This window comes from Biomphalaria glabrata, chromosome 17, assembly GCF_947242115.1.
Source record: "Biomphalaria glabrata chromosome 17, xgBioGlab47.1, whole genome shotgun sequence".
Classification (NCBI taxonomy): domain Eukaryota; kingdom Metazoa; phylum Mollusca; class Gastropoda; family Planorbidae; genus Biomphalaria; species Biomphalaria glabrata.
The window spans coordinates 9,579,295-9,603,082 of record NC_074727.1 but is presented as its reverse complement, the minus strand read 5'-3'; the positions used below and the strand labels follow the sequence as shown (position 1 = coordinate 9,603,082).

Genomic DNA, 23,788 nt, shown 5'->3' with positions numbered 1-23,788 from the left:
CCTTAATAACTCTATTTCCCTATTTAAATCATGTTATCATACATGCATGACCAGATTGATATAAGGATACTCGTAGGACATAATTATCTTTTCATTCGAAGTAGCGTCTGCAATTTATAAGAAAGATAATATTTGAAGATTAAACATTTTTTTTTCATAAGGATGCATGTTTATATGTTTGTATATTTAGAATCCTGTGGAGGCTGCTTCGACGTTCCTTATCCGCAGAAACCTTGTCACGTGGCCCAAGCCACCGCCTGCAGACAGGAATGGTACAAGATGGAGTTTGTACCATGTCCAGTTTACAGCCCTTTGACATATGTCTGCAACAAATATTTGTAAGTATCAAACAGAAGTGTCACTTAAACCCAATACTCATTGAGAGACCATTTCCTTGACACTATAACCAAATACTTACCGAGAGATAATCTTGGAGTGAATTTTTTAAAACTATAAATCTTATAAAACGTGGTTAAAGATACTACTAAGTCTAGTCTTCAAATCCGAAGATTAATGAGGAATGCAATATTTCCTTTGGCTACGCAGCCCCAGCTGTGACCTACATATTTTGTCACATCTAGCGCAGGCATAACCATTGTCCGCCGGTTGTCCATTTAAATTTTCTTTTCGCCGTCTGCGCCTGTCCTTGGCAGCGGATTTTCTTTAGGTCTCAAATGTGTATCCCACGGCCTTTGTAAGTGACCTCCAGCTGTCTCGTTCTGAAAACTGTCGGCCCATAAGAAGTACCTCTATACTGTCCATACAGGCGTTCTCAAGGACATTGTTGTTTGTAGTGCGGTACTGCCGCCGTATGTCCATGATGGAGCGCAAGCATCTTTGGTGAAAGCGATCACGTAGTCTTAGTTTCTTTCTGTGTAATACCCATGTCTCAGAACTTTCTGTGTAATACCCATGTCTCAGAACTTTCTGTGTAATACCCATGTCTCAGAACTTTCTGTGTAATACCCATGTCTCAGAACTTTCTGTGTAATACCCATGTCTCAGATCCATATAGAAGGGTTGAGAGAACCACTGCATTTTGGCATGTTAATGTTAAGGGATATTTATTTGTGAAGTCCATGTACCTTGTTCATTACAACTCGAATGTTAAAAAAAATTATGCGTGTTTCTTGCCAATTTATTTTAAAATTGATTTTTCTACGTAAATATATTTAATTTTACCGGTGTAATAATATTGAAATGTAAATAAAACAGGGTGATGAGATTGAGGACCAAACAGACAAGACATAATAAAATAAGTGTTCCTCGCAAGACCAACCATGCAATAATATTTAAAAAAATACAGTATGCAACATTTTTTTATACGCCAATGAAAGGAATAGGGGAAAACGGTTACATATAGCAGAAGAAAACAAAAGGAATTGTAATAGAAACACTAAAAAACAACTAGAATATCAATTAACACATTGCTTCATTAGTCTTCTATTCGTCTCATTTACTCCAGCGTCTTGTGAATCTGACCCACTTTTAGGCCTACACAGTCCTGACTTACACACTTTCATTGCTGTTTACTCATCCATGCACAATGATAGTCAACAGGTCAATTAATACACAGGCACACAACTACACTACTAGTCACTCAAACCACACACACTTACTATCACAGGAGCCAAGATAATGCACATTCAAGAATCTTCTAGCACCTTCAAGCACCTCGGCACTTGGCCAAGTTCACAGCTTACGTTTCCAACGTATTGAGCCTCTTCCTTATTCACGAGATCTATCTCTCGACTTGTGTCCTAAACAAATAATTGAACTCGATGGACAAGGGCAATGATTTTGATTTTAACAAATACCACCGTAAACAGATATATATATATACTAGTCGACCCACGGCGTAGCATACGCAGCTATTTTGCAGGGCCGGCTTTAGGCCACTGCTACCTATGCGACCGCAGTGGGTCCCGCCTTTTCATAGGTCCCGCGCTAATTCTAGGTATAAATTATTAAATTAAACCATTTTATATCTTATAACCTGATTTCCGGCGGCCTCCTGATTTATCAGGAGCTCCTGGTAATCTGAAATTGCAAAATATACGAAAAAAGTCCTGGCAATCTCCGAAAATTACTAAATCCTTTTGAAAACACATACAAATCTCCTGAATTATATAGTAAAAAAAAATGTCATTTTGAGGGTATCATTCAATGTGAGAAACGGTCGTTGTGCTGGCCACATGACATCCTGCTCGTTAACTTTTGGCCACAGATACAAATGACCTTAACATCATCTGCCCTGTAGACCTCTTGGTATGAAAGGGGAACTTACTTTCTTTTAATTAAAATAAAAAGAGTGACAAAAAGAGAACTATAATGACTTGTTTCCCTTTAACGAACTTTTGTCCTGACTGAGATAGAGGATGGTAACAATATTATAATAATACACAATTCTGGCCTAAAAACTATTTGTTTAATTAATGGTTGATTCTTTTTTTTTTAAAGTTAAAACAAAATTTTAAAATTTGGTTGAAAAGATTTACTTTGATCTGTTTCTCTCTTTTCACTTGCATGTCACAGACCTAGAAAACATTCAAGGGCAAGTACTTGTGAAGTGGAAGTACAAAGATGCTGCAAAGGCTTCTCTGTTAAAGGCGGATTATGCATAGGTCAGTGATCTTCATTGAGTTGCAAACGACTTTTTTTTCTTTATTACACAAGAGTCGTGGCAATAGCTACGTCTTTTTTATAAACAATAATTGTAGAGTAACTCTTCTCACATAGAGTTGTCTCTCTTGTGTGTGTGTTCTTGTTAGTACACAGGGCCGGATTTAGGGTAGGGTAGGCGGGGCTACAGACCCGGAGTCTCCACAAGAGAGGGCCTCCACTAAAGAGATAACAAATAAATACGAATTTCGACAGGTCAGAAACTTAATTTTTTTCTAAAAATTTTTTTTTCGCATTATTACGGCTGTCGAAACTTTTTTACTTTTTTTTTACGACCAGTGCCCAGCGTGAAGAAAAAGATTGTGCAAAAGTACTTTAAATTATAGTTTACTATTCGTTACACTTTGCACCGCATAGAGTGTCGAGGGTCTAAAAGTTATCCATGTCACCCTAAGTATATTTTGAAATAGCGCGTCAGAAAATTTGTCTGGACCTGGATGTGTTCATATTGTAACGCGGCTACTGATTTTTTAAAAATTTAACACAGGATCGTAACAGTTCTTTACCTCGTAGTCAGCTCCAGAGAACATAACTCCGTGCAAATTATGACCTGTAAGAGATGTTTAAGTCAGTACTTCCACGGTAGTTTTTAGGTGCCAGAAGCTTCATTTCCACACTATAAAAAACCTTGCTGCTAAGCTTTAACATTATTTGGGTATACGTACTTGTGTTAAAAAGCATTTTTTTAAAAATAGACAAGTGTAATCACAGGCTGATGGTGAATGACTGTAATTTGACAGCAGTAACAACTCACAAGTTTAACAACTTGTAAGCTAGTTCCACAGTTGCGGAACATTACGCACGAGTGTAAGCAATTAAATACTTCACATTAAGTACAGCTGTATATATTTGTGGTGAAATTCTGTGATATAAAAAGACAATAGCAAATTAAAAAAGAAAAACGTAACATTGGTTTCAGAAATTGCAAACTCTTGTAATTCCTCATTTGAGAATGTCAGTGGCGTAGCTACCAATGTGCGGGTGGTGCGGGCCGCACAGGGCACCAAGTGGAGAGGGGCACCAAAACTCCCCCAGTGTGTATTAATTTCCTATTTCCCTGAGCGTTTCAGTAAAAACGACTAATTGTATGGACACGAACAAACATAAACTACTGTATTTTAAACATGAACTAACGATTTATAAACTAGTCATGTCGCTATTTTGTTTCATCTCCTTGACTATTTCTTCCATACAATGTAAGCTATAGAACAGTTTGAATCTAATTTACTACATTTATTTCGGACACACGGCACATGTTGTTACTACACTGATCAATGCTCTGTAATATAAAGAAGAAGATAGGCCAACCTTTTTTTACTTCATTGTTTAGTCCATTGGTTTAATCTAGATATTGAGTTTACAAATATATTTCTAAACTATAGCTCTAAACCATAGTCTAAGTTTATTCATTTCTTTATGATTCTTTATAGTTTAATTTTGGAAATAATTCTATTGTAATGTCAATATTTTAAAATAAGCTAACCTTTGTTTTCTACGAGTTTTTTTTTTTTTAACTAACTAGTTAATTGTAATACTGTAACGTAAAAAAAATGATGAACAGTGCTCAAGGCTGATTAGTCAGGCTGGCGCCTCAAAACCATTTTAAGCTCACACGGAGAAATCGGCATATCTGGTTCTGTCCGGTCTGGGTAGACTATATATATATATAAGGGCCCGATACCCAGATCTATCGGGGTCCCTCATTACCGACCCATCGGTATAGCAGAAAATGGCATCTGATGGGTAGGACTTTAGTGTAGCTGATGCCAAGTTTTGGAGTATGGCAGGCGTTAATCGCCACTTGGTGGCTCCCTCTTGTCCTATAAGGGACATGTTTATTTGTGGGGCCAGAATCTCCTCCGCGGAGGGCAAGTACTAATTCTTCTAATAGGAATTCTATCAATGGAGAGCCCAGCTGATTTAGACAAATTGGCCGCAATGTGGAGGAACGATCGCATTTTTATGCGGTTCCTCTCAATCCACTGTTGCACTAAGATTGTGGTGGGTAGCCTAAAGTCGCCCCTTTTGTAGCGCTCGTAGGCTGTAAGTACCGCCCTCTCCCTCCTTAAATGTAAAGGGGCCACGTTTGTTAAGATTTCAGCAGCGTTTGTTGGGCTTGTCCGAAAGGTGCCACAAATGAACCTTAGTGCATGTGATTGTACTCGGTCGAGTGATTCGAGGGCACTTTTACTAACATATCCTTGAACTGTATAGCTGTACTCAATTTGTGATCTGACTGCCCCTAAGTACAATGTGCGTAACATGTAAGCTTTGTCACCCCACTTTGTGCTGGCCAGCTTTCTTAGTAACGCTAACTTCTCCGAGGCTTTTCTTTCAACTTCCTGGACGTGCTGGAACATTGACAGTTTTCTGTCCAAGGTCACCCCTAGATATTTTGGCGTGTTTTCACGTTGGAGTCTCAGCCCACCGAGTTGAAGCTCGAATGGAGCCTTGAAAATGTCGATCCCTAGGCTGGGGACCAATTAAAAGGATGCACAAATTCATTTGTAGTATGTTTATGTAAAAGCGATTTTTTTGAATTAACAATATTTGATTAATGAATACATATTATTTTGAACAAAAAAGTAAGGTTTTGCAAAGTTATTAATTAGTGTTTTTTTTTTTGGGGGGGGGCATCAAGATGAGGTACCGCACCAGGCATCATATTCTCTAGCTACGCCACTGGGGAATGTGAAAAAAGGAAAAGTGAATGTATAGTACAATAAAACTAAAATGTTATTTAACCTTGGTTTGGCCAATAATAGAATATGCATCCTCTGTTTTGACCCCTCAACTCAAGAAAACATTAAGAAACTGGAACATACACAAAATAGAGCAGTGAGATTCATAACAAACGAATATTCACATTTGACTAGAGTAACACCCTTAGTAAAATCACTAAATTTAGAAAGCCTTCAGGACAGAAGACGCAAAAGTAAAGTAGCAATTATACATAAAAAACTGAACCATAATCTTCAAATACAAAAACAAAATTTAATAAAATACTCTGAAAGACACAAAGATAAAGGCACATTCCTCGTCCCATATGCTAAGACAAATTTGTACAAATACTCCTTCTTCCCTAGTGCTATTAGAACATGGAATGGGTTGCCTGAGCTAGCCAGGAAAACCAGTGACTTGGCAGAATTGGTTAATATGCATGACTGAATGCATGACGCGTAGGACGTAATCATCCTCTTTTTTAAGTAACGTCTGTATTATATAAGATAAGATAAGAAGAAGATAAGTATAAATATGAATTAAAAGACATTTTACAGTTAGCTAGCGTATTTTTCTAAGTTGTAAGTCTATCTATCTATCTATCTATTTATCTATCTATCTATCTATCTATCTATCTATCTATCTATCTATCTATCTATCTATCTATCTATCTATCTATCTATCTATCTATCTATCTATCTATCTATCTATCTATCTATCTATCTATTTATCTAGCTATCTAGCTATCTACCTATCTCTCTCTCTCTCTCTCTCTCTCTCTCTATCTATCTATCTATCTATCTATCTATCTATCTATCTATATATATATATATCTATATCCATATATATATACATCTATATCCATATATATATATATATATATATATATATATATATATATATATATATATGCGGCCCTCCATTCCCATTTTCTCAATGCGGCCCTCGATACAAAAAGGTTGTCCACCCCTGCATTAGATACATCTTTTTACATTAGATACTTCTTTATACAGTGGGTACATCTTTATACATTTGATACATCTTTATACAGTAGATACATATTTTTACATTAGATAAATCTTATACATTAGATACATCTTTATACATTAGTTACATATTTATACATTAGATCATATTTTCCAGTTTCTACTTTACATGTAACGATATACATCTTTTTTTTGTGTGCATCAACAGCTGATGACCGTGTAGAGACAACGAAAGGTCAAGACATAAAGGAAGTGGACACTACAATGTTTGCTACCACCAGTGAGGTAACATTCCATTTTTTTCTTTCCTTTTGCTGTTTCTGAATTCAATTCAGACATCAGGATGTTTATGGATGATACGGTGGTATTTGGAGCAGTATCCTGGTGCATGTCTATTAGTCCAAGTCAGTCTCTCGGGAAATGTTCTGTTTTTTTTTAAAGAGATTTAGTCGAGACACAAAGATTGAAAAAAATATGAAAACATCTGGGTGCATTTGCATTTTTTTTTTAGACTTCAGGAATAACATTAAATGCCTCTGAGAAAAACTAGACTTAGATCTTCAAAGGCCGTTAATCATAATTATCTGCCTGTCAGAACTATTAGTGTACATGTCACAACATGAAATCTTAATTTTAAATAAATACAAAGCTTTAAATATGGAACTTGGAATCAGTTTAATAGTATACACACTACATAAATGTACAATACAATTTACTCTAGTGGTCGTTCTCTCTCGAAACTCAACATGTAAGTCTTTAAATATTTCCTTTTTCCCCCTACTGGTATCGTCCAAACTATTATTTAGAGCAGACGGGAAAACTGTCATCGTTTTAAATACTTGCCAACAACATGCAAACATGACCTTGTGCTAGAAAGTATTCAATCTAAAAATAAACTTAATGCAATAGCTGCAGGGGCGGACTGGGTATCAGAATCGGCCCGGGCATTACCATATAAACCGGCCCACAAATAAATGGCGTCATATCATGGGCGTTTTTCGGTGGTGGTGATTTTTTCTACCCCCCTCTGCAATGTATATGTATGTAATTAATCTTCATTACATTCCGACTTTTCATTCTTTCGGGCGTTTTTGTTTAGCCTAGACTAGGTTCTTCTTTTAATTAGTGGAAAGACAGTACACACCACCAAGAACAGCTAGGCTGTCAGCGCTCCCCCAGCTGGGTCCGAGGCTTCGCCCCAGATCCAAGCATTATTTCCGTTATTTTAAGCTTTAAAAAAAATGCATATTCTGAGGTAGCCTATCTACAGGGCAATTAGTTTGCTACTCTTCCGCAAAAAATTCATAAACCAAATCTGCTATTCACTGCACTTAATTCATGGAGTCCAGCGACTGGTAGAAAATGGTAACTATAGTTTTGCTTTAGTTTTTGTATTGGAGGGGTGGGGGGATAACCACAAAACTCCTTTTGGCTACGCTTAGGAAATTCGGTGACTGTAGTTTACTTAAGTTGGCTGCACTGGGGCATTAAATAAAATTTCCTTTTCAGACTATGAGATCTGAGGCAAGTGATGATTTGAACCCCCCCCCCTCCTCCCGGCTACGCCCATAGGTGTAAGCCTAATTCTCTTCAAAATATATATAGTTTGATAATTCATCGAAAACTGGATGTATGCTTGCGTAGGATTAAATAATGTATTTTATATTTTATTTTTTAATTTTATTTTACATGCATGTAGTCTGAAAACTATAAACACTACAATAGCAGCCTTAATGAGTTTGAAACTTTTTTGGTATTACTTATAGATTACAGACGTTTCTTCAAAAAATAAGATAGTTACGTCCTACGCATTGCATGTTGATCTGTGACTTAAAATATGCTAAGTCATTGGTTTTCCTGGCTGACTCAGGCAACCCATTCCATTAAAAGAAGAGAATGCAGAACGGTTAGCGAGGCACTTACAAGTACATTCTCAAAAAACGCGAATTGTATATGAATATATCATGACCCTTTATTGAAAATATAAATCTCCTTTTATTAAATATCGGATGTGACAGCGCTATAAGCCTATAAATTATTATAATTATTATAAGAATTTCCATCATTAATGACTTCATACTAAGCATAAGTTTGGCATTAATTATAATAGTAAAAAAGATATGATTTAGATCTAGATTTGTCTTTTTAAAATTAAATAATTTGTCTTCTATCTTCTAAATCTTATGAATCACAGACCGTCCTTCAAAAGAGAAGTTATTCACGTCCGTTGCGTATTCTCGTGTCCTGGAGTGCGTGCTAGAATTGTTCAGTAGTGGGGACCTAGTGATTATGAGCCTAGTCTTCCGTCCGTCTTTCTTCTACCTGTCTGTCTGTCTTCTACCTGTCTTACTTCTACCTGTCTGTCTGTCGTTCTGTTTGTCCTCTACCAATCTGTCTGAGTCTTCTACTGCCTGTGTGTCTTCTACCTGTCTGTCTGGCTGTGTCTTCAACAATCTGTCTTCTGCCTGTCTGTTTGTCTTCTACCTGTCTGTCTGTCTTCTGTCTGTCTGTCTTCTACCTGTCTGTCTGTGTCTTCTAATATCTGTCTTCTACCTGTCTGTCTTCTACCTGTCTGTCTGTCTGTGTCTAAAACTATCTGTCTTCTGCCTGTCTGTCTGTCTGCTACCTGTCTGTCTGCTACCTGTCTGTCTTCTACCTGTCTGTCTTCTTCCAGTCTGTCTTTTACCTGTCTGTCTTTTTCCTGTCTGTCTTCTACCTGTCTGTCTTCTTCCTGTCTGTCTTCTTCCTGTCTGTCTTCTACCTGTCTGTCTTCTACCTGTCTGTCTTCTACCTTCTTCCTGCCTGTCTTCTTCCTGCCTGTCTTCTTCCTGCCTGTCTTCTACCTGTCTGTCTTCTACCTGTCTGTCTTCTACCTGTCTGTCTTCTTCCTGTCTGTCTTCTTCCTGCCTTTCTTCTTCCTGCCTGTCTTCTACCTGCCTGTCTTCTACCTGTCTGTCTTCTACCTGTCTGTCTTCTTCCTGTCTGTCTTCTTCCTGTCTGTCTTCTACCTGTCTGTCTTCTTCCTTCTTCCTGCCTGTCTTCTTCCTGCATGTCTTCTTCCTGCCTGTCTTCTACCTGCCTGTCTTCTACCTGTCTGTCTTCTTCCTTCTTCCTGTCTGTCTTCTTCCTGCCTGTCTTCTACCTGCCTGTCTTCTACCTGCCTGTCTTCTACCTGTCTGTCTTCTACCTGCCTGTCTTCTACCTGTCTGTCTTCTACCTGTCTGTCTTCTACCTGTCTGTCTTCTACCTTCTTCCTGCCTGTCTTCTTCCTGCCTGTCTTCTTCCTGCCTGTCTTCTACCTGTCTGTCTTCTACCTGTCTGTCTTCTTCCTGTCTGTCTTCTTCCTGCCTGTCTTCTTCCTGCCTGTCTTCTACCTGCCTGTCTTCTACCTGTCTGTCTTCTACCTGTCTGTCTTCTTCCTGTCTGTCTTCTTCCTGTCTGTCTTCTACCTGTCTGTCTTCTTCCTTCTTCCTGCCTGTCTTCTTCCTGCCTGTCTTCTTCCTGCCTGTCTTCTACCTGCCTGTCTTCTACCTGTCTGTCTTCTACATGTCTGTCTTCTTCCTGTCTGTCTTCTTCCTGTCTTCTACCTGTCTGTCTTCTTCCTGTCTGTCTTCTACCTGTCTGTCTTCTACCCGTCTGTCTTCTTCCTGTCTGTCTTCTACCTGTCTGTCTTCTTCCTGTCTGTCTTCTTCCTGTCTGTCTTCTACCTGTCTGTCTGTTCAAATAACGGGCCTAGGATGTGGTATTGACGCATGCGTGGAACCCTAAGTTGTGGACGTGTTTTGCGTGCAAGTGCTATATGGCCTGTCTGAAGCTGGACTCTGTTTTGTCTTATGACCGCTACGTCTAAATTGATGCATGTCGTTGTAGTCTATGTGTGGTGAGTGTCAGTGTGGCCCCCTCCCCCCCTACACTTTCCTGCCTGTCTTCTACCTGCCTGTCTTCTACCTGTCTGTCTTCTACCTGCCTGTCTTCTACCTGTCTGTCTTCTACCTGTCTGTCTTCTACCTGTCTGTCTTCTACCTTCTTCCTGCCTGTCTTCTTCCTGCCTGTCTTCTACCTGTCTGTCTTCTACCTGTCTGTCTTCTACCTGTCTGTCTTCTTCCTGTCTGTCTTCTTCCTGCCTTTCTTCTTCCTGCCTGTCTTCTACCTGCCTGTCTTCTACCTGTCTGTCTTCTACCTGTCTGTCTTCTTCCTGTCTGTCTTCTACCTGTCTGTCTTCTACCCGTCTGTCTTCTTCCTGTCTGTCTTCTACCTGTCTGTCTTCTACCTGTCTGTCTTCTACCTGTCTGTCTTCTTCCTGTCTGTCTTCTACCTGTCTGTCTTCTTCCTGTCTGTCTTCTACCTGTCTGTCTTCTACCCGTCTGTCTTCTTCCTGTCTGTCTTCTACCTGTCTGTCTTCTACCTGTCTGTCTTCTACCTGTCTGTCTGTTCAAATAACGGGCCTAGGATGTGGTATTGACGCATGCGTGGAACCCTAAGTTGTGGACGTGTTTTGCGTGCAAGTGCTATATGGCCTGTCTGAAGCTGGACTCTGTTTTGTCTTATGACCGCTACGTCTAAATTGATGCATGTCGTTGTAGTCTATGTGTGGTGAGTGTCAGTGTGGCCCCCTCCCCGCCTACACCTTACATTCATGTTTGGACTCAAATAGATTCACGAGAACCTCCGAGAAAACGTTCATGAAATAAAAATGCTTCAAATTTCTGCCCAACCCTATTGTTATTCATTTAGTGCGCACTATAGGCCAGGGCAGATATACATATACCATAGACTGGCCAAGGAAACAAAAAAGTTTATTGTTTGTTTTTAAAATTCTTATTGTAAAAGCAAAATACTTTTTTTGTCCGTGAGGCTGTAACCGTAGAACAACGAAATCGGAGACTGCCGACTTTCACCGGTGAATGTTAACGTGTACATAGTCGCTTTGTGTCTACAGTACTCTCTACAGGAATATGAATGTTCGATAAGTTGTCGTACAGAGAGTCATTATGTTAATCAGGGGCGGACTGGGTATCAAAATCGGCCCGGGCATTACCATATAAACCGGCCCACAATTAGCATGTCATATATTTTCGGGGGGGGGGGGATTTTTACCCCACTCCGCAATTTATATATATATGTAATTAATCTTCATTACATTCGGATCTTCATTCTTTCAAACGTTTTTTTTTTCTAGCCTAGAATACTCTCTTCCTATAATTAGTGGAAAGACAGTACACACCGCCGAAGGGCAGCTAGGAAGTCCGGGGGAGCGCTGTGAGCTCCTGCTAGTGGGGTCCGGGGCGAAGCCTCGGAACAAAGAATTATTTCCGTTATTTTAAGCTCTAAAAATGCATCTACACTGCAATTAGCCTGCTACTCTTTCGCTAAAAAAATTCAAAAACCAAATCTGCTATTCAACGGAGTCCAGCGACTGGTAGAAAATGGTAAAATGCTTTAGTTTTTGTACTGGAGGGTGAAGGGAAACCACAAAACCTCTTTTGGCTACGCTCATGAAATTTGGGGACTGTAGTTTGCGTTGGCTGCACAGGGCAGTAAGTAAAATTTCCCTTTCAGACAATGAGATCTGAGGCAAGTGATGGTTTGAAGACCCTCCCCTCCAGGCTACGCCCATCTGTTATTTTATAGGTGTAAGCCTAATTCTCTACAAAATATATAAAGTTTGATAACGCATGGAAAACTGGATGTATGCATTCGTAGGATTACATAATGTATTCTATTTATACATGCATGTAGTCTGAAAAGTATAAACAATACAATAGCAGCCTAATGAGTTTGAAGCTTTTTGGTATTACTTACAGATTACAGACATTTCTTCAAAAAATAAAATTGTTACGTCTTACGCATTTCATGTGTCAATCTAGTCATGTATGTTGATCTGTGACTTAAAATATGCTAAATCATTGGTTTTCCTGGCTGACTCAGGCAACCCATTCCATTAAAAGACAAGAGAAAGTAGAACGGTTAGAGAGGCACTTACTTAATGTGAAAAGATCTTGCTTCCTCCTAGTCCATTCTCAAAAACGCCATTTATATTGGAATATACCATGACCCATTATTGAAAATATAAAACTCCTTTCATTAAATATCGGATGTGACAGCGCTATATAAATTATTGTAATTATTGTAATAATTTTCATCATTAATGACTTCATACTAAGTTGCTCGACCGACTAACCCACTCTTTAGTGGACGAGGTCTTATCTGAAAGCCAATGTGGTTTCAGAGCCGGTAGAGGTACATCTGACATGATATTTGTTCTGCGACAATTACAAGAAAAATGCAAAGAGCAGAACTTACGCTGCCTTTGTGGACCTCACCAAGGCTTTCGACACAGTCAGTCGCGATGGTTTGTTTAGGATTTTAGCCAGGCCGGGATGCCCACCTACGTTCCTTTCCATTCTCAAGCAGCTTCACGTGGGATAAAGAGGCCAGATCGGACACAATGGTGCCCTTTCTATACACTTCCCAATAGAAAATGGTGTGAAGCAGGGCTGTGTACTTGCTCCTACTCAATTCGCTATCTTCTTTGGCGTAATGCTGGGTCAAATGAGGCAGCGATTGCACGAAGGCAACTATATCCGGTTTCGTTCTGACGGTAATGTGTTCAATCTTCGACGTCTACTATCCCATACAAAAACAAAAGAGATGGTCATAACGGAGCTTCTCTATGCCGATGATTGCGCCCTGCTAGCTCACAATGAACATGACCTCCAGAACGCGGTAAACGAATTTGCATACGCTGCCGCCTCTTTCGGTCTATGTATAAACCATATTCCCATGGATCCTCCAAACTCTAGTTTAACAAACTTTCATTCGCGACTCAAACCAAGAATGCCATGTTGTTGTCTTATTATACAGCCACATTTTCTATATAAAATAAATATGTTGGCTTATTAACATGTTCAACAAAAAAGTAAAGATATGTTCACTTTCCTGGTAGATTCTACATTCAGAGTCCAATTTCATAAACTCACAATGTTAAATCATGATACCAAGCCGTCCCGTCATCGAAAAAGTGAAGGCGTCCAAAAGCGCTACTAGCCCTGGCCAGACGGTTATCAACATCCCTTGAAAGTAAGGCGTCATTTGACACTATACTACCCAGATATGTGAAGTGGTCTACCACATTAAGGGGCTGTCCGTTTACGGCAGTGATGCCCAAAATACGGCCCGCGGGCCAGACCTGGATGTGTCAAAATATGTTGGTCTGAGCTGGGGCTGCGCAGCCAAGGGAAATACTGCATTCCTCACTAATCTTCGGACTCGAAGACTAGCCTTATTATTATTACTAAGCATAAGATTGCGATTAATTATAATAGTATAAAAATTGATTTAGATCTAGATTTATTTTTTAATTCAATATTTTAATTAAGTGTAGTATTTTTAGATCTATGTTATTAAAAATAAACAAAAAGAAACTTACTTTTTCTTATCAAATCGCAGAAAGTAGAGCTTTATACTCATATTTAGCTGTGAATAAGTTGGGTGGCTTGCAATTTCGTGGCTGTGTGTGTGTTAAAGTTGATTCCTATTAGGTTAAGTAGGGGCCTAGTGTTAAAGAGCTTCTTCTTTTTCCTCGTTCTCATTTTTATGTTGGAACGTTCCGATGACAGACCAATATACCAGATGAACTGGTTTCCAAATTAGGGAGCTCTCCATATAGTTTTCTTTCTATTGGGGTGTTTTGGGGCCAGTGTCTTGTACGGGCATTATGTAACAAGAGATCGAACAGTTTTGAAGGACATGTTGTCTCATTCTGTTGTGTCCGGTCCTGAGTCGTAAGATTAGAGTTTATAATAGACATCATCTTTCTTGTGATTCGCATGAGAGCGTGTCCATTTCTCATTTATTTTATTTACTATTAGTTTCTTCATTTCTTCTGGATCGACTGCAATTTAATTGTGAATTTGTTCTCCCACTCTTGGCGAGTGTGTCAGCCTTCTCATTTCCTTCTAGTTCTATATGTGTTGGTATCTGTTTTATCCGTTAAAGAGCTAATTGTCGCCCCAATTGTTTTTCTGCGTTATATCAATGTTTTCTAACTTAACCTCTCTCATCCCTCTTTTTCGTTAACTGCCAATGGAACGATCAAAAGACGGGGGAGGGAAGGCGCAAAAACAAAAGGGAGTGTCATCAAACGTATATGCCGACCAGCAAAATAATTAGGCCAAACACAACCTCGAAGACATCAAAGAAGTGTTGAAGTTAATGCCGCTCGTGCATAGCAAAAAGTAGGGTATAACGTTTTGCAAATGATAATACGTAGGCTACAGTGTATAGTGTACATTTTTTTTAATTGAATTAAATTGAATTTCAAACAAAATTAAGAGTAATAAATAAATTTAAAAAAAAAAAAAAAGGAAACGTGTTCGGGCATATGTGTATCGCTGCTGTATTTTTTTTTAAAGTTGTCTGCATTGAAAAAAAAAAAGATTTTTTCTTTGTTCGCGACCAAACCGGCCCATTTGGTACCGGCCCACCGAGCATTTTCCCGTTTGCCCATATAGCTAGTCCGCCCCTGAATAGCTGCTTTATGTTATGTGACAAATAGCTGCAGTCCTTATTCTGCACGCACTCCTACAATGTTGGTGTATCTGCTGCGAGTTTTAAGTGACTGCATGAATCTTTCATTAGTACCCGATAACCTTCCAGTATATCTTGCCTTCTGTCAGTCAACAGAAGAGCCCATCACTGGATGGACAAGCTGGACACAGTGGACCTCGTGCACAGCCACATGTGGCGGCTGCGGAAGAAGGACAAGGTCTAGAGCATGCAAGAGCACGCCGTTGTGTGGGTAGGTCCTATCAAGGTCTAACTGAATAACTGTTGTGGTTGGGTCCTATCTAGATCTAGCTGAATATGTTGGGTGCAGTTCTTATCAAGGTCTGACTGAATAATTGTTGTGGTTGGGTCCTATCTAGATCTAGCTGAATATGTTGGCTGCAGTTCTTATCAAGGTCTGACTGAATAATTGTTGTGGTTGGGTCCTATCTAGATCTAGCTGAATATGTTGGGTGCAGTTCTTATCAAGGTCTGACTGAATAATTGTTGTGGTTGGGTCCTATCTAGATCTAGCTGAATATGTTGGGTGCAGTTCTTATCAAGGTCTAACTGAATAACTGTTGTGGTTGGGTCCTATCTAGATCTAGCTGAATACGTTGGCTGCAGTTCTTATCAAGGTCTGACTGAATAATTGTTGTGGTTGGGTCCTATCTAGATCTAGCTGAATATGTTGGGTGCAGTTCTTATCAAGGTCTGACTGAATAATTGTTGTGGTTGGGTCCTATCTAGATCTAGCTGAATATGTTAGGTGCAGTTCTTATCAAGGTCTGACTGAATAATTGTTGTGGTTGGGTCCTATCTAGATCTAGCTGAATATGTTGGGTGCAGTTCTTATCAAGGTCTGACTGAATAATTGTTGTGGTTGGGTCCTATCTAGATCTAGCTGAATATGTTGGGTGCAGTTCTTATCAAGGTCTGACTGAATAATTGTTGTGGTTGGGTCCTATCTAGATCTAGCTGAATATGTTGGGTGCAGTTCTTATCAAGGTCTAACTGAATAAGTTGTCTGGGTAGGTCCTATCTAGATCTAGCTGAATATGTTGGATGCAGTTCTTATCAAGGTCTGACTGAATAATTGTTGTGGTTGGGTCCTATCTAGATCTAGCTGAATATGTTGGGTGCAGTTCTTATCAAGGTCTGACTGAATAACTGTTGTGGTTGGGTCCTATCTAGATCTAGCTGAATATGTTGGCTGCAGTTCTTATCAAGGTCTAACTGAATAAGTTGTCTGGGTAGGTCCTATCTAGATCTAGCTGAATATGTTGGGTGCAGTTCTTATCAAGGTCTAACTGAATAAGTTGTCTGGGTATGTCCTATCTAGATCTAGCTGAATATGTTGGGTGCATGTCTAACTGAAAAAGTTGTCTGGGTAGTCCTATCTAGATCTAGCTGAATATGTTGGGTGCATGTCTAACTGAAAAAAGTTGTCTGGGTAGTCCTATCTAGATCATGACTTTGAATGGTGAAAGCAAATGTTCGTGGTTCGATGGTAATTATGCTGGCCACAAAACACCCATCCCACCCAGCAGATGACCAGAGAAATAGGTGAACTTAACATCATCTGCCCCATAGATCGCCAGAGGTACTTTACTTTTATTTGTATTGAGAATACATTTTCTCCTGAATAAAAACAACTATGACCTTTTGACCTTATGACCTCCGTTAAGAAATGAGTGAAAGGAAAGATTAGAAATGAATATAATATCTTTTAACTTTTGATGTTGACCTTTGTTTTGATTTCAATATTGATCATGTTGATATTGTATTATTCTGCTCAGGGGAGAGCAGGCAGACAGCGAAACACAGGTGTGTAACACACAGCCCTGCCCCAACTACCAGGCCTACGCCTGCACCTCAATTACCAAGGAGGAGTACAACTGTGGATGGCTCATTAACTGTTCCAGGTAAGGTAGTTTAAATAGGAGTTTCCGTTTAATTGGATTAGACAACGTAAGTTTAGGGCTACTAATCAGAGTTTCAGATCAATATCGTTCAATTTGAGTGGAACCTTAATATTCAATTAATAACTAATCCTTGGAAACTGGAGTTGACAATTAAACAACAAAAAACAAACATAAATCGAAGAGAAAGGCAGACAACTTCATAGATTTTATTATCATCTTTCCTTTGCGTTCCTCGTGGAACATAGGGCCTCAGTAAAAACACGTCACTATCCACGGTCTCTTGTTAGTTTTCTTATGGCTTCTAGCACGATTAGGAATTCATTATTTGTTACAGAGAAAGGGGAAGTTTTGAAATAAGTATCATTTTATGAACGTATAGAGTTAGCTGACATTCGACGGTTTCCTTCATTGCTATTAAACTTGTTCAACATTGAGTATCAGTCGACTAACCTCAATCGATTGTTCGGCCTTTCGTTGTCTAGCTCTGTTGTTGGTATTTTGTATAAGGGTGTAACCAATCCATCTCCAGTTTCTCTCTAAGATATGCACCTCTTTATTTCTCTGTCCACCCGAGATCAATTGTAATAGAAGGCCTGAACGGTGACCTGCAACGACGCATTCTCTAATGGGTATGGGGGGGGGGGAATCATTGTGATGGCAAATGACACCATCGTTAGTTGTCTGAGTTCTATTTATTGTCTCATAGATTGCAAAGTCTGAATGTAAATTTACTATACTTTTGAAGTTTTAAAGCATTAGGCTTCTGCTTGGGTTCCAGGTTCGATTCCGGCTGAAGACTGGGGTTTCTTATTTTGGGATCTTTATGAGGCCTCTGAATACACCCAGATAAGATTTTTTTTCGTAACTTTCAACATCTTGATTGACTTACATTATTTGTTTAAAGCTTATATCAACTCCCTCTGTCTGTTTGTCTGTCTAGTACAACATTTAAAACCTAATTTGTTCCACACCCATTCTCGGATAAAGTTGAAACTTTGCACAATTATTCGTTAGCAAAGACAGAATCAATAACAAAAAATAACCAATTTATATATTAACTACTGGTAATTAATTATTTTGTTTGATACAAACCAGGGAAATTAGTCCTTCATTATTCACAGATATGGCTAAATATGTGGGGTTTTGTACTCTTAGATAAATGCCCACGCTATTACTCCCGCACGCATTATGAAACTTTAAGAAACTATTTATTGTACCTAACAAAACATTCATCAATTTAAAACATTACCAATTGGTCATTTTATTAAGTAAAGTAAAGTTCCCCTTTGGGACCTTGTGGTCTATAGGGCAGATGATGTAAAGATCACCTGTTTTTTTGGCCTACGGTTAACGAGGCTGTCATGTGGCCAGCACAGCGACCAACCGCCTTTACTTTTCCCCAATTATTGTTAGAGCTGGGTGGACTGAGAGGCGCCCAAGGATCCAGAAATAAAAATCCCAGTCTTCACCAGGATTCGAACCACGGGACCCCCGGTACGGAAGCCAAGCGCTTTACCGCTCAGCCACCGCGCCTCCGGTCAATTTATTAATGGTAATTAATTATTTTGTTTGATATTGAAAAAGGGAAATAAATTTTTACAATATTAAGAACAATTTGGGAAATTACTTTTAAGTTCTTCCCCCTTTTTTTTTTTTAAGTATTTTCTTTTAAATTTATTTTGCTTGTTGCTCTTATTGTCCCCACAAATCAGAACAAAGACAGAGATCAAGCAATGCGTCACACGCTGCTGTCCAAACTACGAAGACAGAAACGGGATCTGCCAACCAGCGACATCTAGCAGGAGAAAACGGAAAAGAAGAAAGTGAACTCAAGTCAAATCAAAACAAAGTCATGTGACGCAAACAATAGTTATAAATAGTTTGTGAAAAAAAAGTAAATTCTATCAAATGTGTTATGGAATGTTTTAGGTATAAACCCAGAGCTCTATTATGTAAGACTTGAGATGCTGCTCAAATTGTAGCAACTCTTTTGTGATTGAATTGTAAATTTTCTTAGTCTCCCCTTCAAGTTCAATTTTTGAACAAAATTTTTTATTATAAAGTTTGTGATAATTATTCACAATATCATTGACCAGCTTCAAGATGTATGACTGTTTTATATTTATAGGCTCTATACAACTTTAACAAGTAACGAACACAACACACTATTATGCGTTATAAATCTTATTTTTTTTCTCCTCAAACTTGACAGTAACCAAAACAATGACCTAGGGCTAATGCTTAGATTTTTTTCTATGTACAATTATGTATGTATCATATATTTCTGTTTTCGTCCTTTTACCCTTTAAATAATCTCAAGGTCAGGTCTTAACTTGTTTTTTTTTCATTTTATTTCTAACGATCTTGTTAAAGTCTGCATACCAATCTCTTGTAGCTGTGACCAACACATTGGCTTGACCTTTGTGTTAATCGCTGTGTCTTAGTTTCTCTTTAGCTCCTTATTGACCGGACATTTTTTCGCCATGGTCTTGACTAATCCTGGGTAACAGATCAGCATAAAATTCCATGTCTGAGATGGACGTCTTTAAAGTATTTAAACTTATGGGCACTTCGCCTCGTTTTCATTTCACTAATGGCCCCTTCCATTTCTCTTCTGAAAACTCCACTCCAGTTAGGCAACCACCTTACTCGAGGCCAATAGTTCTAGAAGGCCTAAACACAGACACGCAACGCTGCAACCTGTAGACCAATAGTTCTAGAAGGCCTAAACACAGACACGCAACGCCGCAACCTGTAGACCAATAGCTCGTTGCCACGTCACATGTCTGACGTCACGAGGTCAAGTGTTCAGACCTTCTATAAGGATTGCTCTCGCCTGACTGGACTTTTGAAAGAAACGGCCTGGCCAGGGCGAAAAAGTTGGAGACGTCCTGGGAGGAATCCGACTGAGCACGTTGTGTCTGGCAGCATATGCGTCACCCAGATAGCGACGATCCGTGGTGGCGGTTAAGGAGGTCAGAACAAGCAATCATTGCACAGTGTAGGGCTGAACATTGTCCTTTTGGGGCATACTTTGCCCGGTTTCGCCCTAACTATGACTCCCGATGCCGTCACTGTGGAGAGAGCGTCGAAATAGTATCGCATATCTTGTACGAGTGTCCCCAGCTCCGAGAGCCAAGGGGGGACGTATCTAAGCAGTCACTCGACTTGTTTGGTAGCTACGAGGCATTACTCCGAACGGACCAGTTTCTTGCACTACGGGAGGATTGAGTCCTTCCTGCTCTGATTTTTCAATAGGAGTTCATCTCAGGAGACCGTTGACTTGACAAACTTACGCACACCTTGCACCTGCACAAAGCGGCTCATTGATTGGGTACCTTGAGTCATCTGAAAAAAAAGGCGACATTGATGGGGCATACTGTGTGAGTGCAATTAACACCTCGTAAGCCTTCAAACCCCATCAGGACTAAATTGACAATAATTACATACTTGTAAATACGAACACTTAATGCATTAATAAGAATAAACCTCATTCACCAATCGTTAACAAACACCATTTAGCCGCGGGATTCTCTATCTCCTCTATACAAATTACGAAATATACTAAGGATGTCACGGGATATGTTTTTTTTCGTTGTTTTATCAATATTATCACGTGGCTAAATGTTGTTTGTTTACGATTGGCGAATGAGGTCCATTGTAAATGTTCTGTGTTAAATGTACTGTACAATAAGTATTGAATAGAAAATAGTTTTTATGCCCCATTGCTATTTATTTTTTACTGTTTTGTATATTTTTTTTTATTAATAACTTTTTTATGGATGAGCCATCATTGTGATAATTATTTGTGATAATTGTATTAGTGTGTGTGTGTATGTTGTAAATAAAAAGATTGGCATAGAGTTAAATGTGTTTAGGTGTAAATTGCGAAGTTGTCTTCTCCAAAAGGTTTGAACTCTCTTTTTTTCCTCTACGAAAATAGATAATAGTGTAGATAACAAGACAACTGTAATAACAAGAAGTAGTTTCACATTTCTGTTGGATTGATGAAAGATCAAACTGAAATTGTGGCCAGTGAAATTTACTCTTGTGAAGTGTCACCAAAGAATGCCAACCATGTTTCTCAAAGCTGCATACTCTATCGAGAGGTCACATAAGAGTCTGGTCCCAAAATATATATGTGTGATGGAAATCTATTTGTACATCTGGTCTGATATGGAAACTACAGTTCATCTCAGATATTGGTCTAGTCATCGGAACATAATAAATAAGAACACAGAATCAAAAAAATCAATGTATTTTGTTTTTTACTTGACCAATAGACATTCAAGCTGCTCAGGCTCGGACACTTGTCCCGCATTGGGGATGATCGCATGCCAAAAGCTAGTTGTTTTTGTGTGGCAGCGTAACAAAGGTTATCCCCCCCCCCCCCGTTAGCACTATAAAGATCACCTCAGGCGCCATTGACCCCAGGCGGACAACGGTTTTGTCTACATCAGATGTGGAAAAATATGTAGGTCTTGACTGGGTCTGCGTAGTCATGTAAAATAATGCACTCATCCTTAAACTTCGGAATCGAAGACATTGCCAGTTTCTACATGTACGTGAACATACGGTGCTAGAGACTTGACTATTCTACATACATTTATTTCCTCACTGCTCCACAGGGCGTTATGTTCAGGATACAATGTAAACTAAAAGGAAACAAATAACAAAAAAAAAATGGTTGTTTTTTTTAAAGACAATTCCTTCTTCGTGAACTTGAGGACCTTTCGTAAGATAGATTTCTTTGTTAGTCACATCTAATGAACGATAGAAAAATGCATTTTTGTTTTACCAACACACCACACCCAACCTTAAAAATAATCCTGGTTACGCCAATGCATAACTATTTCAAGAGTACAGAAAATTGTAATTCAAGAATACTAATATAAAAAAAAAACATTATAAGACAGTAGTCTATATTAGAATAGTTTTAGTTACAGATATGGTATTGACAATGTGTATTAATAAATTGTATAGTATTTTAAACTCATGTATATCGTCAGCACAGCTAATAAATTCTACACATAGGACAGCGTGAAAAATGTTTCTAGGCGTTTATTTTTTTAAAGCCCTTAAATGAATACATTCGGGAATACCCTCTGAAGTGCCTGTATTCAAAATCAAAAGACGCAAGCCAAATTTAATTCTATGATACTTGTATCATGAAAAATTATAATGGTCAAATCAGAATTTTCCCCGTCTGGCCAAATCATCTAATATTTTTTTCCATAGGTTTACATAAAAAGTCAAATTTCTAGGAAAATCATTAAAGCGGGTTATTATTATTTTTTAACCCATGAAGAGTTTGCAATCTGATAAGAGGGATTTGAACTTTGCTAATGAAAATGGGAATAAAAGCTCACTATGATCATCTGGTCATTTAACTTATAGATGTCGACTAAAATCTGATCTAACATTTAGAAGAGACCTTTAGACATCGACAAAATTTCTGGTACAATCTATCCAGAGATCGTTAAGTTGAATGATGGTAAACAAAAATTCTGACTTCTCTTGTTACTGGATGGAGAACAAAATATATAACGTTGTATTTAGATTAATTTAAATAAAAATTAGTTGTTTTATTTTTAGTGCAGGTGCATTTCCTAGCTGACAAATCGGCGTAAATTTCAAGCATTGTAAATGTTTTTATGTCTAAGAAAGTCTAATCAAAAGAGTCAATGACCCGGAACGTTAATGAATCCTCATCAAGTTGTAGATGAAGATTTTGTTTTTTGCGACATCTTGAAATTTCCCAAACATGACCATCAAGCATTGTCGTTACTCAGTGCTCATCAAGTCACTGGCCAGCCACCAAGATGTTATCTTACACGCTGCACCTACTTGTTTAAAGTTTTCTCTTTCATATTGTTTACACAGGTAGAAGCGTGATACGGAACTATTACAATTGCTATGTATTCTGTGTGATAAGTAAAGTAACCTCTACCAGTTGACATAATGTTCCCCGTTTTCCAGATGTCCATGGCTGAAATTTTGTCAAATGATGATTGAGGCTAGCCGAGACCAGTCGTTACAGACCTGCGACGTTCGACCATGTGGGCAGTGGAGACCAATAGCTCGTTACCACGTCGTACGGACCTTTGACCTGGCAACGAGCTATTGGTGTCCATCGCCCACAGATTGTGACGTTGCAGGTCAGTGGTTCAGACTTGCTATGACGATTGGTCTCGGGCTAGCCCATGTTGATTTGAGCTCATGTGGAATTTAGCAATTTCAGCCTAGAATTTGAAGACAATACTCGCTTTGTATATAATGCTATTATTATTTGTTTCAAGCATAGATTTGTGAGATGTGCATATTTTCATGAATATATTATTATAGTAGTGAAACATTTGTATAAATATGTGTCCATATTTATGAACAGGCTGTCAAATACGATGTCATTAAGCGGCATTTAGAAATAAACCCGTAGTTTGGATAATATGTTGTGGTTTTTGTTGTGTCTTCCAGTCCTACAAAACATAATAAATAAATATAAGACTGGAAACGAAACATAATAAATAAACATAGAGCTGGAAACAAAATGTATTTCTTGTTATCATAATACATTTTTAGCATTCTTACCTTCTAGCGAGATGACATTACATGAAGCAATGATAAATCTCTCTTTCTTTCTCTCTCTCTCACTCTTTATCTCTCTTTCTTTTTTTAGAAAGTCTCCGATAGTTCTTTCATTAGTCTCGACTTTGTCACCATCAATTTGTGTGTGCGTCTATTTTCACTTTGAGACTTTCTGTTTATTAAACTTAAAATGTTCAAAACTAGGTTGGGGGGGCGGCTATTCAAATTCAACGTTAAAGATACTAGAATTCACGGGCTAACTATACTTTAGGGACATTTTAAAATGCAGAACGTTTTGTTTCTAATATTATTAATAAGAAAAAAGAAAAAGGTTCGCCTAGA

At 38.6% G+C, this 23,788-nt stretch overlaps 1 protein-coding gene across 4 annotated transcripts in view; it reads left to right on the top strand.

Moving 5' to 3' along the window:
• LOC106053733 (zinc metalloproteinase nas-36-like) overlaps nt 1-23,306 on the top strand; it is a 71,668-nt gene extending 48,362 nt beyond the window's left edge. For 3 of the 4 annotated variants that reach the window (XM_056016054.1, XM_056016053.1, XM_056016055.1), the window contains exons 14-19: nt 191-338; nt 2,536-2,624; nt 6,598-6,674; nt 15,075-15,189; nt 16,736-16,861; nt 18,574-23,306. In XM_056016054.1, the coding sequence (XP_055872029.1) occupies nt 191-338; nt 2,536-2,624; nt 6,598-6,674; nt 15,075-15,189; nt 16,736-16,861; nt 18,574-18,719 (701 nt within the window). In that variant the 3' untranslated portion in view covers nt 18,720-23,306. Of the gene's footprint in view, nt 1-190; nt 339-2,535; nt 2,625-6,597; nt 6,675-15,067; nt 15,190-16,735; nt 16,862-18,573 lie in introns of all 4 variants that reach the window. The other variant, XM_056016056.1, reaches the window with a different exon arrangement.
• Nucleotides 23,307-23,788: the final 482 nt, after the last annotated feature.